The sequence below is a fragment of the Triplophysa rosa genome, linkage group LG2, assembly GCF_024868665.1.
Source record: "Triplophysa rosa linkage group LG2, Trosa_1v2, whole genome shotgun sequence".
Taxonomy (NCBI): Eukaryota; Metazoa; Chordata; class Actinopteri; order Cypriniformes; family Nemacheilidae; genus Triplophysa; species Triplophysa rosa.
In genome coordinates this window covers 35,438,638-35,458,758 of record NC_079891.1, presented here as the reverse complement: position 1 = coordinate 35,458,758, position 20,121 = coordinate 35,438,638, and the positions used below count along the sequence as shown (strand labels likewise).

The 20,121-nt window shown below is 37.5% G+C and overlaps 1 protein-coding gene across 3 annotated transcripts in view; it reads right to left on the bottom strand.

The window, feature by feature from the left end:
* Positions 1 to 20,121, bottom strand: part of LOC130547139 (netrin receptor UNC5C-like) — a 113,164-nt gene that overhangs the window by 68,171 nt on the left and 24,872 nt on the right. For all 3 annotated transcript variants that reach the window (XM_057322841.1, XM_057322851.1, XM_057322860.1), the window contains one exon: positions 2,551 to 2,784. In XM_057322841.1, the coding sequence (XP_057178824.1) occupies positions 2,551 to 2,784 (234 nt within the window). The remainder of the gene's footprint in view (positions 1 to 2,550; positions 2,785 to 20,121) is intronic.

Sequence of the window (20,121 nt, the reverse complement as noted above, 5' to 3'; positions counted from 1 at the left end):
CTCTCTCTCTCTCTCTCTCTCTCTCGGTCTCTCTCGGTCTCTCTCTCTCTCTCTCTCTCTCTCTCGGTCTCTCTCTGTCTCTCTCTCTCTCTCTCTCTCCTGGTCTGGCGCCATGTCATTCACTTCCTTGGAAATATCATAAAATGTGAAAACTCATATACTGTGCACACGTCATGTGGAATGAGACCAGCTTTTAAACAAATCCAATAAAGATTCGGTGGTCAATTTTTGTCAGGGATAAATGTGTGAGTAGCATTTCCTCTTTGTTTCAGCTTCTTTAAACATGATGGAAACACGTCTTTTCTCATTTCCAGAAGACTATAAAAAAAATAAAGCGGCAGTCGTTTTAAGGAACGCTTCTCTGTCGCACAAATTTACTAACAAGTTTGTTAAGCGAGGTCCTGTGAGACGAAGACTTCGGCAGTAAAGAGTCTTTCCCGATGGAACCGGATAATGCACAATTTAGACACAAAAAATATGACACTCGCAACGAGCCAATTACACACCTGCGTTTCATGACATGGAACAGATTTAACCTTGTTTACACGGAATGGCCAAAACAAACAATGAAATTGATTCATAACGATATTACGCTAGCCCAGAGAGAGAGAGAGAGAGAGAGAGAGAGAGAACACTGGGCGTTTAAGATAGACAAACCATGGGAGAGACAACCTAATTAAATGCATAAACTATACCTCTCTCTCCTGCTCTCGTTCCCTCTCTCCCAAACACACACACACAGACAGAATGATGTTTTGTGTCAAACAAGGTCTTTAGATATAGTTTCACGACAGCATTTGGAGCGGTCCGAAGCGTTTTAATTGGCCGTAACAACGGCACACTTTGACCTGGAGTGATATCTGAGGTGTGATTATGACAGTGAAGTTTCCACCACAGACACATTAGAGCGGAATTATTGCGGCGAGTTGATATCAAAGAACCATTAGAGTCATTAGCTCAATAGGAGCTTGTTAACCTCGATGGGATGAATTACTGAGCGAACGGCTCGTGCGCGATCGCTCTCAGACGATGCTGATCTGAGCGAGAGAAGGCAAGCGGGGGTCTGCGCCCATCACACCTCAAAGAACACGGCTTTTACGTCGAACAGCGGGGTGTTTCAAGGACAAACATCAGGCTGGAAACATACTCTCGACACAAATGCTTCTAGCCAAACAAGCTCGATTTCATGCATCGCTGCTTTATTAAACGCGTCAGACCTCAGTCTGGATTTCAAAGGTCTGCGCACTTCTGCACTACTTCACATCAAAGTACTAGGACCGGGTGATTAATTAGATATGATAAAAAAATGATACAAATTTTAAAATGCCCTGATTTATAACTGCTGGCCGCATTAGGCCGTGTTCACACTTGACTTCTTTTTTGACAAAAAGTTTTTTTAGTTCATAGGCAGCGTAACGGAAGTCTATTTGAATTATAAACAGAGAGCGTCTTTACTAGAACCAATCAAATCTTTAAAAAATACAATACTAATGTCTCGCTAGAAATGCAATCAGAAGTTATTGAAAGTAGAAATTGAACTTACATTTATACAAAACTATGTTCCAACTGGCGTTTCGGCCGCCATTTTATATTTTCGAGCTTGAGCCTTCTCGACCAATCACGCTCCTCGCATGTTGTTATGGAAACGTCAGGTCTCTCTCATTGGTTAGCTGTGAAAAAGATGGATGTAGGGTTTTTTTTCAGAAAAGTTGAACTTTTTTCAACCGTAAAAGACGCTCTGAGCTGCAGAAAAAGACACCGGCGCTGGTGCTTAAAAATAGTGCTCAGGACTCCACAGGATTATAATGGAAAACAGACGCTAGCAGCTTCAAAAAAGAAGTCAAGTGTGAACACGGCCTTGCATAGCCTAAATAACACTTTATTTACTTTATTTTATGAAACCTTGCTATGCATTTGAAATAACCGTTTTATAAAAGCAATAAGCCCCGCGAAAAATAAGGCTTATTGTGTTATTATAATTATGGTAACTTACACCAAAAGGCATAACGAAAAACTTCATTTGTGTTATTAAAACGGCGAAAGCAAGTGAAAAGAGACTCATAAATGGATGATAACAGACTGATACATATATTTCGATTATGATAAAAATTGGGAAAGATAACAATATTTTAGGTAAATCGCCATGGCCTAGAAAAGTTTGTAATTGTTTTTTGTATGAAAGCATTTTAGTTTTTAAAGGAAATGAAATGATGAATAACTTGTGTTATTTTTTAACGCAGTACACATCATGGCGAGTGTGAAGTTTGGTTGTTGCGGGAACACATGGAGGTGATACTTCCTGTCCATAACATTCATATTGATCGTAGTAAAGAAGTCTCATAAAAATTCCTCGTAACATTACATAAATAATACACAAACCCGTACAGTATGTGTGTGTGTGTATATGGGTGTCTATACTGCCAGCGGTACCTAAAGCAATGAACCCATGAATAAACCAGAGCTATCAGAATTTTATTACACTTCAGGAAAGACCGTAATGTTTCTCCGGTCATAAATGAAAGTAGTGCTGAATGTGTGTGTGTGACTGACCCGACGTCTCGTCCACCCTCTCTTCAATCGTGTGTTCTCTCTGATGGACCCACTCGCCGTTACACTTAAAGTAGATTTGGGTAGCGGGCGTGGCCGTGCAGTATAGATTGACACCCTTGTTTTTGATGATGTAAGAGTCTTCCGGCTCCAACAGGAAGTGTGGGAGGGGCTCTGGAGGGTCGCTGGGGAAGGTCTCCGGAAGCTCGCCTAATCCCAACAGGAAGTCATCATCCGCTGAGGAGAGAGACACAAACAACGTGAAGCGTCAGTACACCGGTGAGATGAGAGCATCAGAAGTGTAGAGATGATGTGTACAAAAGCCATTATGTTTCAGAATTTCAGGTAAACTGCACACCTGTCAGTATCTGTTTGAAAGGAAAGGAAATGACAAATGATTATTAATGAACTTTATAATGTCTATATTATTATTATTATTTCATCTGTGTTCTGTCCTGTTGCTGTCCTTCTGTTGCACTGTGGAGCTTCTGTCACTATAACAAATTCCTCGTATGTGGAAACATACTTGGCCAATAAAGCTCATTCTATTCTATTCTAGAGAGAACTGTCTCTCAGCTCTGCAGAAGTTCATTTTCACAACAAAAGTCCCATTTCACTATTTATTCCAAAATGAATTTTTGCAGGGCCGCTTATATAATATAATGTAATTCTCCTTACACTGGAGATGTTTCACATTCACACGCACACACCACAGAGAGAGAGAGACTGGTGCTGTGTGTTTTGGGGTATCATTATCAAACAGAATGTTATGATGGTCTCTAAGTGATCCTGAGGAATGGAGTAACTGTGAGTGGGTGGATGGATGGATGGATGGATGGATGGATAGATAGATAGATAGATAGATAGATAGATAGATAGATAGATAGATAGATAGATAGATAGATAGATAGATAGATGGATAGATGGATAGATGGATGAATTAATTAGTGAATGGACAGATGAATGGATGGATAAATAAATAAATGAGTGAGTGACTGCTAGAATGGATGGATGAATTAGTGATTGAATGAGCAAATGAGTGTGCGTGTATGTACAGATGGATGAATTAATAAATGAGTGAGTGAATGGATGGATGGATGGAGGGATGGATAGATGAATGGATGAATTAATTAGTGAATGTAAAGATTAATGATTGGATGGATTAATTAATAAATGAGTGAATAAATAAATGAATGGATGAATAGATGAATGAATGGATAAATAAATAAATGAGTGACTGACCGAATGAATGAATGGATGGATGAGTGAGTGGATGGATGGATGGATGAATAAATGAGTGACTGCCTGACTGAATGAATAAACAGATTAATTTACAGTAAAATCACATTCATTTGTCACAGTTCCCTTCTGTTTCTCCCAGCGTTTTCCCCAAGGACTTCACTTCCCATGATCCCTCATGCTCCCGCACCTGTGTCTGGTCTGCAATCCCCGCACTTGACAGTCATCAGCCCCATCACCAGTGGACTATATACAGTATACTGTATTCATTGTGTTCCTTTGTTCTTTGTCCAGTATTGTTCATGTTGAAGGTTACGTTGCTTGTGGTTTTCATTGTGTTATTCTTCGTATTGGATTATTAAAGTCTATGCTATTGGAATATCTTCACCTGTCGAGCGTTTCTCCGCACAAGAACGTTGCCTCATTAATGTAGCACAGGTTCAAACACACCTTCAGCACTATACTTCCATAAAAACACACACATTTAGCACTTACAGGGCATTAAATCTACACATTTGATCAGTATGTGTGTTCCCTGTGATCAAACCTTTTCATGTGTTCATTAACCTCAAATTAAATCCAGTCATCAGTCGTTTAAACAACACACTGCCTTTATTTCTTAGAAACACGAAATCACACGAATCAAAGAAAGTGAATAGTCACCCTAACATTGCTCAGAACTGTTTGTGATCCAAAGCAAACAGATCATACATGTTTAGAATAGCGTGAGGATGAGGTGATCTGTTCCTTTAAGATGTTATTTAGTGTGTTCATTAGTCGTTTTTACTGTATGGATCATTGGCTGCTCCTACACATGAACATAATGGATGGATGATTGGGAACTTGGGTATTGATCCCTGCACTTATCAATACATACACCGGATACTTGCGTCACACACACACACACACACACACACACACACACGCACGCACACACACACGCACACACACACACACACACACACACTGTTATTGAATGCCTCCATTAGATGCCCACTGACCCGTCCAATGGCACGCAGTCTGAGTCATAACTCATCTCTGACTGTCTCTTTCCATCACACACACACACCCCAAATTAACACTCTGTAGGGTACATTACCTTCCCTTAATGGGTCACAGCACAGTCAAGGTGTATAATGAGACAGACGGCTTGTCTGTTTTGTTTGCGTGTGTGTCGTGTCGTGTTTGCCAATGTTATTATGAGGATAAATTCATTGACTTCAATCCAAGATTAACGACATACACGAACACACTCCATCCCTTTCACCCGATTCACACTAAACTAACAAACAAAACACATGAAACTAAAGCAGCTGTAGGACAATATTTACCAAACATTTTTACGATGACGTATCGCTCCGTGTGAAAAAAGAAAAAGTATACTTCATTTTAAAAAGCGAGTATACCTTTTCTGTACTTCTTAGAAATACACTTTATTTACTTGATTTTTTATAAATGTGATAAAAGTGACTAAAGACACTTCAGAGATACAAAGTATGCAATACTACTCTATAGGTACTCAAGATTAACGTGAGATTGGCAGAAACTGTGTGCGTTACCTTCGCTTTAAAATGTACACTTAAAGGGATAGTTCACCCAAAAATGAACATTTTGTCATTACTCACCCGTAAGTTGTTTCAAACATGTATTCATTTCTTTGTTCTGTTGTACACACAAAAAAAATGTAAGAATGTTTGTAACCGAACAGTTCTGGGGCACTATTGACTACATTGTAATTTTTCTCCCTGCTATAGTCAGTAGTGCCCCAGAACTGTTTGGTTACAAACATTCTTCCAAATATCTTTCTTTGTGTTCAGCAGAACAACAAAATTCAAACAAGTTTGGAACAACCTGAGGGTGAGTAAACGATTTCAGACTTTTCATTTTTGGGTGAACTGTCCCTTTAAGGACATTTGACTTACACTGACAGAAAAGTCAAAAGATTAAGGTTATGATCAGATTTGCCTCCTTTTTGAAGCTGCTAGGGTCTGTTTTACATCATAATCCTATAGAGTAAACCGTGTTTTTAAAAAAGTCCTGAGCGCTTTTTAAACGTCTTTTGATATACTATACTAAATTAAATACTAATATTAATAATACTAATCTTTTTACTACTTTCACTAGTAGTTTTTTTTATAAAAGTTCACTTTTATAAACTGATAAGTGGGCCAATTTAGGACTCCCAAGTATTATTGAAATAGTACACTTACAAGTTTGATACTACCAGTCCATTGATATCAGTAAACTTACATAAATTATACTTTAAATTATAATTATGTATACTTAAAACGTATACTTATTCTGCAGAGCTGTGTGTGCGTGTGTGTTTTCAGATCAATTTCACCTCACAGCCCCTCTCTGCCTATAACAAACACCATTAAACCTCAGCGCTCACTGCTTCTCTAGCGGTCTCCTTCTCTCTCAATATGTCCTTCTCATCTCTCTTGTGCTCTTTAAAGGGACCATATCACAGTAAAGCGGATCTCTCAAGCTCTTCTGAAACAAAAGTTCACTGAAGTACGTGACAAACATTCACAGCTGCATGTCAAGCTCAGATCTTCAAATGAAACTAAACCACAAACACTGTTGGTTCAGAATACATGAGATGACATTATAAGCCTGAGATCATCAACACATGACCACTCACATGTCACTCGCACCACAACTGATCCTGATCAATGTGATCGACACTGACACTGAGAGGTCAAGATCATCCTTCATACTCTTATAAAAACAAGCATACTTTTCATTAAAGGAACTGTTCACCCAAAAATATAAAATCTGTCATCATTCACTCGCCCTCAAGTTTTTCCAAATCTGCATAAATTTCTTTGTTCTGATGAACACGGAGAAAGATAGTTGGACGAATGCTTGTAACCAAACTTGGACCCCATTGACTAGCATAGTAGGAAAAATGACAATGGTAGTCAAAAGTGCCCCAAAACTGTATGCAGTCCTACATCCTTCAAAATATCTTCGTTTGTGTTCAACAGAACAATTTTTCCAACTATGTTAGTCAATGGGGCCCAAGAACTGTTTGGTTACAAGCATTCTTCTAAATATCTTTCTCTGGGTTCATCAAATCAATGAATAGATGGAACAACTCGTAAATGATGACAGAATTTTTATATTTGGGTGAACTGTTCCTTTAAGTATACTTGATCAAAGTTAACTTTTAAATAAATTTAATAAAAGTATACCTAAAAGAAAATAAATGTAAATGTAATTTAAAGTATACGTTAGTATGAGTACACAACTAATTTACAACTACTATTTCTGAGAAGCACATGATGTATGTTTCTAAGAAGTAGACTGAAAATATGTTGTCTACTTTAAGTTTAACTTCTTTTTTTTATGTATAGAAGTTAAAGTGGCCAATTGGGTAGCCCCGCCCTAAACACACACTATTGGTTGAGTCTGCCCTTAACTTCCGGTACACATTCACAAACAATAGAGTGCCTGTAGATTATTTCTGATAACAATCTAAAGAAACCGAGAAGAACCGTTACTTGGCTACACTTGTCTCTCCAATATTTTTAATTTAGACTGCGATACCAAGCTCAACCACTGGATGTCAGTGTACCATACGGTTTCTTTCAATTAGGGCTGTCAACGTTAAAGCGTTAGCTATGGGATTCCTTTTGTGCCAATAAGAATGAACGCAAACTTTTAAAAAACGAACAAAAATATACAATGAGAAAGAAAAAAAACACTTTGATAATGAAAACAATAAACTCAGTTGCAAGAATGTGACATGATTTCTTAACAAGTTTCGTTTTTGCAAATAATAGTTTTGAATTCGCTGCTAGATTTTTCATTTGCGCTTTCCGAGTTTTCGTTTACGCTTCTCAATTTTTCGTTCGCCTTTCTGGCACAAAGCTCACGTGTGGGCGGGATTTATGGCCACTTTACTCTCATTGGTTAGTGAGATTTGGATTGACAGCTCCCTGACCAGGAAGTCGAAACTGAAGACAGTGCAGCGGATTAGAGAGCAATCTGCTTGCGGTTTTCTGTATAGTATTGTTTTAGTGTTTGTACTTAAATTACTTTCTTATTTTGTTAGTATATTAGCAGGGTTGCCAACTTTCACGCACTTAAAAGTAGGACACGCTTCCAGGCTCTATCACGCCGTAACAACAAGCCAACGTCGAGTAAAGACAGGATAGATAACGTTAGCCATATTCACATGCAACTTTACGTTGGTTTAGAGGCCGTCAAGACAGCAGTCTATAATTTATAATTACAATGATATCAGGAAAACGAGATGCCTAGTGAGTTTTGAGGAGATATACAATAAAGTGTTATGCTTCCAGTTCATATTTCTAATTTATAGATTATAATCGTGGTGGCATTTTATGTATTGTTTCTATCTTTAAATGTTTGTTTATAGTTTAAGAAGTCTCTCTTCTGCTTTTCTTTAACCTGTTTTATGTAGGTGTGTAAATACATAATGAAATTGTTGTTTGCAAGAGGCAGACTAAATGAATAAAACATTCTAAAGGCCTCTAATTGTGTCACCTTATGAATTTGTTTTGTTGTAGCGTTTAAAAAACATAAATGTCATTTGAATGTATTGGTAGTGTTTTATGAGGTGTACTTTCTGTGAATGTAAAGAAAGGGGTATAATACTGTACATTCACCATGAGTTTAAAAAGAAAGATACAGTACTTGACTTATAAGTGGACTTAATTCTTTAAAAGGAGACTGTATGCAAGAGCGACATCATCATCCTCCTCCTCAGCTGGACACAAGTCACCCTCAGGTACATTTATGTAACCGAGATAATAAAATCGCTAAAAGTTTTAATCTCTGTACAGTAACTATGCAGCAATGTTTTCATTTAGCACGTTAATTTCTCACAACCCAATAATCTGTAACATGTCTTTATTGGATGTTATAATGCAAGTTGTTCGTTCCTTTTTAAGAAAAGAATCTTACAGTCCATAAAATAATACCTGACAGAAAGTATAAAGCACACAATGAACGAGCTAAGTAAAGACAGAATTGCTACTGTACAGGAATACAACTTTTAGCGATTTTCTTTATTATCTGAATTACATTCATTTACCTGAGGGTGAGGAGGACGATGATGATGAGGAGGACGCTTGGATCCACACCGCGCATGATTTACCAACTTCAAATACCAATTACTAATATACTAACTAAATAAGAAAGTAGTTTTAAGTACAAACAATAAAGATAACAGCATGCAGATCGTTCTCTAAAATTCGTTGCACTGTACCGTCTTCAGTATCGACTTCCTTGTCAGGGAGCTGTCAATCAAAAACTCACTAGCCAATCAGCGTAAAGCAGCCATAAGTCCTGCCTACACGTGATATTTGTGCCAGAAAGGCGAACGAAAAATTGAGAAGCGTAAACGAAAACTCGGAAAGCACAAATGAAAACTCTAGCAGCGAATTCAAAACTATTATTTGCAAAAACGAAACTTAGAAAATTGTAAAGAAATCATGTCACATTCTTGCAACTGAGTTTATTGTTTTCATTATCAAAGTGTTTATTTTCTTTCTCATTGTATATTTTTGTTCGTTTTTTAAAAGTTTGCGTTCATTCTTATTGGCACAAAAGGAATCCCATAGTTAGCATGCGATTTTTTTCATATTAACGGGTTAAAAATATTTAACGCCATTCACGCAACACCTTTTTTCTGTCATCATTGTATAGCCTTACATTACACAATCACGCTCTTATTCATATAAAGGCCTTTAAACTATTTAGGCGCGATTTGAAATGGTTGTATTGACATGTCCAGTATAGATTGACAGCTTCTGGCTGTGGAACACGGCTCAACGCAACGCGATAGCGATCACGTCTGGTGTACACATGGGCTAAAGTCTGCGTCAGAATCTGTCAGACAGCACACCAGTATTTACTTCTCTTTCGTGCTTGAATGAACAAAAACACACAAGATTATGCCAGAAAGCACATTTTGTTTAGTATTTTCGCAAGCACAGTCTTCAACGAGTTAAATAATGTCTTAAATGAATGCAACGAGTTGTGAAAATAGGAAGCGCATTTGCCCTTTTTAGAGCAGCAGCTCTCATTAGGCCCGATTCACATTTTGCCACTAAAACCGCGCGGAAAACGCGAGACGCGCCTCTTTCGCTCTTCAAATGACCCGTGGTGCGCGCGCGCCACTCCGAAAAGTTGACCGATTTCCATCTCGATGCGGCGCCGGCGCACTTAGAAAAGTCGCGTCGCCCCCAATTTGCGCGCGCCTGCTGCGCGTCTACATTTAAAATAACGAATATGCGCGCTGAAAAGACGCGAAATGTGAATCGGACCATTGACCTGCTTAGAGCGGCAGCTCTTAAAGGAGCCGCGCTCTTAAACCTGCTGCTGTGACTCCTGTCACTAATGTTAATCAAAGAACAAAAGAAAAGAAGAAATCAATGTGATGTTGTAGCTTTAATGAGGATTCGTCTTTATTTCATGTATTTAGCAGTAAAGACTGTAAAGTGTTTGAGAACTTTATTTATTTTCTGCAAATTTCCTACCTGTTAGACACTTATTATATTATAGGCACACTTATTATAATGGGTTTGATTAGTAGAAAAAAAGATTATATTTAATAAAGACATCAGTTGCAAAGCCATCAATATTAGAATGTTGGATTTCATAAAATGATGCTGTTAAAGAAATGTGTTGTTTCTACATTAATTTGGAGATAAAATGTGAAATTATTCAAATGTAAAAGTGTATTTAAAAACATAAAAGCAGTGTGTGATCAGTTCGTAAATTTTTTAATCGATTGACAGCACTAAAATAAAAATGTTAAACAATGTTAAACAAATTAAATAGTGCATATTTAATTTCACTATACGTGTGCGATTAATCGCGATTAAAAAAATGTAATCTATTGACAGCCCTACTTTAAATGCGACAAAACTCCAGGACCCATTCAACAAATTGTTTATTTAATAAAATGAACATACAACAAAATTCAACAAATCGTTTATTTAATAACATTTTTATACAATAAAATAATAATAAAAAATGAATATGAACATAAATTAAATATAAATAGTTATATTATTAGACACTAGCCAAATACAAACCGGAAGTTAATGGGGGTCAGGCGCGCGTCCGATGAAACGCTCTTTACAACCTAACCTATTTATATCTCTCTCTCTCTCAGACTTCTGTCACCAGGTGCCAAACGACCCAGAAGTAGTTCACATGACTAACTCTCTTAATAATGGGGTTTAAACACCAAGCTGGGACCTTTCACATATGAGCGAGCGAGCGAGAGAGAGAGAGAGAGGTTAAGTTTATTAGCTTAACCTTTCTGAGCGTGTGAGTGTAATATTGATGAACACTGAGCGGTTCAATAATAAAGAGACATCTCAACCTCATTCAACACCAACAGAGATGTGCTGTCAATTACCACAGAAAATCATTCCTGAGCGGATTCTAGTAGACCAGCGCAAACACCTGTAGAGTTTGATTCATAATCAGGTCTGAATCATTATTTCTGACTAGAGTTTTATTGCAATTACATTACAAAAAGATTTGGTTGAAATCACAGTTCCTCTTTACACATAAGAAAGAAAAATCACAGTCGAGACCTTTTTAATATCGCAGTTTTCTCTTCTAGACTTCAGTGAAATTTAATCTAGAGCAAATGGGAACTTCTCGTATGTGTCTCAGATATTTCTCCTGAGAAAAAGAGTCTCACAAATGTGTCTGTCATTAGAGTTTGAGAAGAGGTTTCAACAATGACATGAGCTCAGATTTGTCTCGTCTGCGATCGAAAGTCAATATTCTTGAAGATCTCAATATCAACTCAAACATTTCTCATCACATTCACTCAAATCCAGATTATTTCACCTCGACAATCTACATTCATTTACATTAATAAGCAATTTGAGGAGAAACATCTGAGACTAATTTGATATTTAAATGAAACACAACAGAGAACTCCATCAAATCTCCAGACTCAGAGCTATAAATGAGCAAAATCTGAGCAATAACAATTTCCAAACACAGAAATAGAAGTCAAAACTTTTAGGGCGGCTGTCAAATATCCAGACATAATTTTTGCTACATTACCAGCCCTAATCGACACGAAAGATGCAATCCACAGAAAACATCCCTTTAATAGTTAAAGAGTCCATTCATCCAAACACAGCGCACAGCACACGCACCACGCACGCACGCACGCACGCCATATGCACACCACACAACACACACACACACACACACACACACGCGCACACACACACACACCACACACACACCACGGACCACTCTATGGACACTTCACTAATGTACTTGATGTTTGTGTGAGTGTCAGAACAAGTCAAGGAGAGTGAACAGCGTGAACGAGCTCTTATAATCAAGAGTGTTTATCTCCGCTACACAGACTCATGCCTTTACAACACAACACCAGAACGATAAACATCAGCTTTAATTACTGACCCACACCGCCCACAGCAGCGACACACACTTCAAAGCTATCGGGAGCAAGCAGACTGAGCACTGAGAACACGCGCGCGTGTGTGTGTGTGTGCTCAATATCAGCCCAACACATGCTCATTTAAGTACAGACAATGAGTGTTTGTTGTTGTGATCTCTCATGTGAGCACTCATCTATCATATACATGACATGACTAAAGCTCAGCTGGACCGTCTGGACACACACGCGCACACGCGCACACACACACACACACACACACACACACACACACACACACACACACGCACACACGCGCACACACACATGGGGGGGTGCCATTGAGATCTACTGTTGTTAAATAAAGCAAATTATAATGACTATAGACTACTACTGAACACTTTCATGAATAAATGTGTACGTGCGTAGACAGAAATCTGAAAGCTTTGCTATTTATTAGGGGTGTAACGATACGCTCAGCTCACGATTCAATACTATATACGATACTAAGTTTACTATTATGATTGCATCACGACATTAGTAAAAAAATTATATTAAACTGACAGATTTTTCCCCCAAAACATGACCAATTTTTAGTAACATTTGTTATTTTGTAAAAGAATTGACAATATTCAAGGTTTAAGTCATTTATGTATACTAAAAAACTGAATAAATCTGTCACTGACAAATAAAACAAAATTTGAGCATAAGAATATGAATAATTTTTTTAAAATATATATGTCATAGTCTATGATACATATCTCAATGTTTTTGTATTGCGATATACGATACTTCGATACATTGTTACATTTATGTTTATTATTAACAGTCATTTTCAACTTTTAATGAACCATTAGTCCGTTTCACAAACTGAAACTCTGTAGCTCTTGAATTCAGCTTCATAGTAAATAACACCTTGGATTTCCATCGTACACAATGTTATATAACTTAAAAAAAAACACTAAAATCTAATAGAGTTGTTCAGACTAATGTATGCTTCATAAAAAGTATTTGTGTTTATTCCACAAATGAAAGTAAATCTGGTGATAAAGTACGTCTACGCTGGCTCGAAATGACACGAGGGCGAGTTAAAAATGATAGAGAATGTTCATTTTCATGTGAACTGTGCCTTTAAAGTGAGAGCGCATCAACGCGCGGGGAAAACTGGGTAACAAGAGGCTGTTTTCCGTCCTCATTATCCGTGACAACAAAAACGTCTGTCACCACCAACTCACACGCTCTCAAAACATGAACATCATTACAAACAAAGCCCGAGTCCCTCATCCCATCAGACTCACGACGCTTCAAAGCTCAACGTTTGAGAAAAACTCATTTCAGACTGAACATTATGACTGAAGACTTCACAAAAGCAATAACAGATGCAGAGAACGGAAGAGAACTTTTGAGCAAATGTGACACGTCACGCTCCACATTTCAACAAAAGCATTACGTGGTAGAAATAGATGCTTTGTAGGTACACAGTCAAACTTTCACCTTTACTGAAAAAAGTTTTAAAACGAAGAATTTAAAGTATTCAACCTCTTAAATGAAATGTGGACATGAACGCAGACAATCGAGAAACCTCGTGATTTTGCTCTCGGTATGCTACGGTTCTTGTCAAAGTACCGATTTTACAAAAGCTATTTCGCTTTTTACAATTTAAATGATAAAACGATACAACGGCAACCTGGGCTTGGAACTATAATCTAATTACTATTTTAGGAATTATAACGCGATAAATTACTCCGTTGCCAAAAAAGTAATCAAACTACAGTAACGTGTAACTGTCCAACACTGTTTACGACAGATGATTATGTCACATCTCCAGCATCTGTTGAACTGAGGATTTTATCATCATATTCAGTGAAATAAATCACAGTATTCACAGCAAGTCACATCATATATTATATATAACATTTCATATATAATACATATAACAGCTGAAGCAGGAACTGTTCCCTTCATTTCGTCTCTCTCTCTCTCACTAAAACATTAAGTGTGGAATGCAAACCGCATCTGAACTCTGGAATATAAGTGAACAGGTCCAGTATTTCTCCATCGATATTACAGACGGAGAACGTCAACCGCTTCTTCTCCAAACACACGCTGACATTACAACAGTCCGATATTATTCAACAGCTCATTTATATATCAAATAATAATACTTGTGGTTTTCTTGCACCACAAACAACCAGAATGTATTTCTCTATGAACATTTCTATCCTTTTTTTGCGACGGTATCTTTATGACATTCGATATGTAAATGATTTCTGTTTGGTATCTGTATGTGCGATCTGTATGTGTGCACGTCATACAAAACCTCCTCCACAGTTTAAAATGACTATAAAGGTGAACAAATGCTGGGTTGTTTCAACACGTGATTGGATCAAATATGGACATTTTATAGATGTTTTCATCTTAACAACATAAAGAAACGTTACTGCGCATGCGCACTTTTGTGACCCTAACTTAACTTCCGGTACACATTCACAAACAATAGAGCGCCTGTTGATTATTTCTGATAACAATCAAAAGAAACCAAGAAGCGTTACTTGGCTAAACTTGCCTCTCTTATATTTTGCGTTTAGACTGCGATACCACTAGATGTCAGTGTACCACACGGTTTCTTTTAATGTGACCGAACTCCAGCACCCATTCAACTAATTGTTTATTTAATAAAATGAACTTATAACAAAATTCAATAAATCGTTTATTTAATACAATTATTAGACAGTAAAATAATAATACAAATTACTATCAACATAAATTAAATAATATATAAATAGTTATATTATTAGACACTAGCCAAACACAAACTAAATATCCGATGAAACGGTCTATAGATTAAACCAGCGGTTGAGTTAATCCATATTTTACCCAACTATGGGCTTAAATTGAGTGTATTAACTGAGAAATATATATTGTGCCATTGGGGTAAAAAAAGAAAAACGTTGTCAGATGGCTTGGAAATGTTATTCTTGACCAACAGATTTTAGTCTTTCCTCATTCAAGCAGATATGAACTTTCATCTTCATTATAAACTATTTCAATACAGAACATGATTGAAAAAGTGTGCCTGGGGGTTTGTTACCAATAAATCCTCTGTGTGAACTGACTTTCACTATTAAACGCAGAATGCTCAGAATGATCAGACTGCAAATGAACAACTAAAATGAGAAATTCTGGGCGAAATGTTGAATGTGCTCTCATTTGTAAGTCGCTTCCTGAAAAAAGTGAGCAAAATGAATTAATGTGAAATTGTGTCAATGACTCAAAAACAACAACAGCCTCACTCCCTGAGCTGCTTGTGTGTGTGTGTGTGTGTGTGTGTGAGAGATGATGCTGATGGCGATGATAATGATGAAGTATTTCCTCCATAACTTCCTGCCTGTCAGTGTACAGTGATTGTGCATGTGATATGTCCTCAAACCTGGACAAAAAAAAAACTTCCCAGGAGTGGATGACAACTAAACATCACAAACACACACACTTCACTCCTGCACGATGGACTCAATGCAACGCGACACAATAACAAGCATGCCTGGGAATAACAGAGAGAGAGAGAGAGAGAGAGAGAGAGAGAGATGGAAACAGAACTTTTAGTTTCCTGCGCAATCGTTGATCAAAGCCGCGAGCTTGAGAATGAAGCCCCCTATTGAGTTACTGTCAATCACATACTTGAACTTACACACCCGGAGAAATATAGCACACTAATAAGGGCTGCAGCACCTCAATAAATCCATCACTGTGATAACAGCTGCCGACTCAAGCGCACATCTCACTATAGAGCTGAAATCTACACCACACTTTACACAAGAGTGAACAGATTCACAAAAGTTTTCTAGTAACAAAAATGTGATTGCTCAGATGTTTCTCTTTCGAAGCTCCGAAAATTTGATGGAGATCTCTGTTGCACTGTAAAACAACTGTAATTTTACAGAGTTGTTTTATTACAGATTTTCCACGTAGAATGTAAAAAACTAAATTTTACAGTTTTTTTTTTTTACCAAAAATATGGGTCAAAAACTGTAAAATTACAGGAAAAAGACCACAAATTTACAAGAAAAACGGGGGGAAAGTGTAATTTTACAGGGAAAACCTGTAAAAAAACTTTATTTCTGGCACCCCAGCTGCGGCCAGCAGTGTCCCAGCTGCCAGAAAATTTCTGTTTTTTAACAAGATTTATTTTTTTCAGTTTATTTTTGAAATACGGTCAAAAACTATAAAATTACAGAGCAAGACAACACATTTACAAGAAAGATGGGGAAAACTATTTAATATATATCCTTGTATCCTATAATTTTACTTATACCATGGTCTTTTTGAATACTGGATTCTGATTGGCTGGAAGGTGTGCATTAAAAGCCTTTAACGCACAGGTAGCTCCAGTAAGTTTTTTTACATTTGAAATTTAACTGACAAAATCACTGTAATTTTCACCTGTTTGATCTAAAATTTCACTGTAAACATCAATAAAAGATTTAACTTGGCAAATGACCACTTCACGTTGGGTGGTTCTTGGCTTCCACGTCGTGCATTAAAACCCTTTAACGCACAGCTAGCTGTGGATTATCCCTTACAGATAATATATTTCTGTTTTTCCAGTTTACAGAAAATTTACAGGGTTTTTTTTACAGTGTGCGCTTTATGTGCTAACTCAGTCTCCGATGTTCCTGCTACAATTGTTTATGAGAAATTAAAACACACAGTAATGTAAGTGGGCAATTCCGTGAAAATGTCAACCTTATGAAAAAATCTAGTTTCAGCACAGATGTCAACATTTAGTGGTTAAAATACCCATGCGAGTTTTTAAAGCATTTGTTTTCTTTTTTGCGCATTCATTTTCATGGTCAGGGAAGTGCCATTTTTTAGGGATTGTCACATCCATAACGGTACATATTCCTCTTGAATGGACACATGGAAATGAAAATAAAGTATTTTATGTTCTATGAAGAGGCATCCCTTCTCCAAAGTTTGAATTTGCGCTTCATCTCTTATGGGACGATGACATCACTTCATCGCTGCTTTATTACAGATTCGACTTGGTTTTATGACTGATGAACTCTGCGAATGTTTACCAGTAATTGTTTAACATGTATCTTGTTTATCTCTGAATCAATGTTAGACATGAAAGATTTTAAGATGTTTAAAGTTTCAAGATGATCAAACTCAACAAAAACTCATTTTCTGTATAAAACATACTGCTTTGCTATTTTAATTTGCATAATTACTCATTATTTCTTTTAAGTTTACATGGCAAAAAAACCCCTCAATTTTTACATACTTTATTGTTTTAACCTCGTGTTCCACCACAATTACCTACAAGATTAACTTGAAAACCAAAGAATGTATGTCTTGATTTTACCGAAATCTAACATCATTTTGAGAAGTTTGGGGTTTGAACGAAAAGAAAAGATGTTTTTAATGAGATTTTCTTACCACATTGGTAAACATCACAACATTTTGTTGGACTTCTCTGAAAGCAACAGATGGAATCATTGTAAATACATCTTGTTTTTAGGACGTTTAGATAATGAAAATGAGGCAAAAAAGACACTACACGATAACAAGGTTCATTATTGCTTTTGACTAAGAATGGTATATATTTTTCACATCAAACCGGCACCTCATGAAATAGTTACAAGTTCCTGTCACACCGGGCTGAATAGACTGTAGTATCCAGCTGTTTTATTGCATTCGATTTCAACGGCACACTCAGAAGTTCGCTTCAATATCATTTCTTGTGTTGCTTTCTCATGCTTCTCAATAAAGCGAGGGATACGATCAACCCTTTAAAAACCCAGTCAAGCGTTTCCATTTCATCCAAGCTCGCATACAAACACCTACAGAGGTCAGCGTCACAAACTAACCGCAAATACCTCACTGGTACAGTAACGTCTCCCACTGCCGGTTCATTCATCATCTCAGCCGTCTACTTCCCCGTCCTGTCAGAGGAGAACCGGGTTCAACAGTCGGGTTACCACACTCATCATGAGCCCGCTATACAGCAGACACGGGTCAGCCGAGAGTGAAGTGAAATCAGCCCAGAAAGCTTTGACGGAGAGAAAGTGGAGGATTCTGAACGGTGGACTCTACGCGGGCTTAGACGGGTCTGGCCTGCTTGATCTGGAGAAGGTTTTCCGGGCCGTTCTGCGGGAGAGAATGAAGGTTACACATCACAGGCCATACAGTCTTGCCTGAGGGATTTAAGGACAAGCTGGAGAACCTCTGATAACTTGTAAAAATCGGAGATCCGAGTTACCTTGAGAGGTTAAAAGTCCACGCTGCAGAGATGCGTGTGGATCATTCTGTTCGCACAGAAACTCTGAGAACAACTCCAAAACGTTTCCCGTGAAAGCTTCGGGCCTCCTTTCATTTGCTTTGTGAGTCAGGAAGCGAACAACAAAACAGAAGGTCCCGCGGCGGACCGCAGTGGACTCGACTTTCTTAACCACGCAACACAAAGTGTCTGACTCGCCGGGATGCACGATCAGCATTACAAATATCCATCAATGATTCATGGCTAACCAAAACATCTATAAATTATGGAAAGCTTATTTAATTTTTGATGAATGATTTATCGGCCCTGTAGATGGTTCACATCTGACTCGGGCTAATCTCTGCCTTGACTTCTTACCTATTTAGTCATTCGCTGAATTATTCACGAATGTCAATTTTTGCTTCATTAATCTGATTTCATACTAACCGATGTTACACGTGCATATAGATACAAATGAGCACGTGCAAGGCCGGAAGCCATCTCTGTAAACTTGAAGAATTACATTTTGTGGTTCGATGTTTGTAGCCTTGAGGAACGAGGAACACATAAACTGAAAATATGTTCCATTGAAACACATAGAATAGAAAACACTGCACCAGGATACAACAGCCTGATCTCACGCGTATTCGTAACAATTTTATAATCATACAACAATGTATGATTATCAGACAAAACGCATAAAAACCCTGTGAACCGGAAGTTGGGATCGTTCTTCCATATTTTGATGCATTTTGAATGAGAAAAATCTTTCGTCTCTCTCTGCGATTTGATTAGATGTATGAAAACAGTTGTTGCATCTAGTTTTTATTTGGTTTTGCTTTGTATTATTTGTTTAGAATATTTTTTGTATGTTTTTATTTGGTTCTATCTTGTTGTTATTTTCCTTGAATGTTTCTATTGCTTTTATTTTCTCTTTCTTATGTAAAGCGCTTTGAGATGCTACTTTTAAAGGCGCTATATAAAATAAAGTTATTATTATTATTATTTTGAAATGGAACTGGCAGCAGACTGACAGTTGAAGGGGAGGAGTTAACGGATGCTCCGCCCGAGCCTTCTAACATACCTCATCTAAGACGGATAGTCACTAGAGGGCGGAAGGGCATTTTCAGATTTTACCTGAAGATTATGAGGGCACATGAATTTTAAAAAGAGAACGACCCACATTGATAAACTATTTACAATAAACGCTGCAATATTTCAGGAAAAAAGAGGCATTGTCATTTTTTATTTCACTGGGACTTTAAACTAAATGATTACTGACACAAAACAGATCGTACTGAAAGATACGAATGAGACTGAAAAAATATATATGAATTAGCCACCTCTGTCAGACACAGCAAAAAAAAATAAGCACAAATATATAAAGTAAGAGAAACTCTGCACACAAACTGAGAGACAAATGGCAATGATGTTCTGTGGTGATCCACACAGACGTGATGGTACAGCTTAACTCGTATTAAACCCAGAACATTCAACAAAGCGAGATGTGAAGAGAATAAAGAACACAAGTAAACCTTTGAATGTGAATCTCTGAACTGCCGGCTGTCAACAAACACATCGACTCAGAGAGCTGTGTCGACTCTTTTCTCTTTTGTGTAGTGTGCACACAGGAGACGTCCTCTTTTAGTGCGAGGGCCACAAG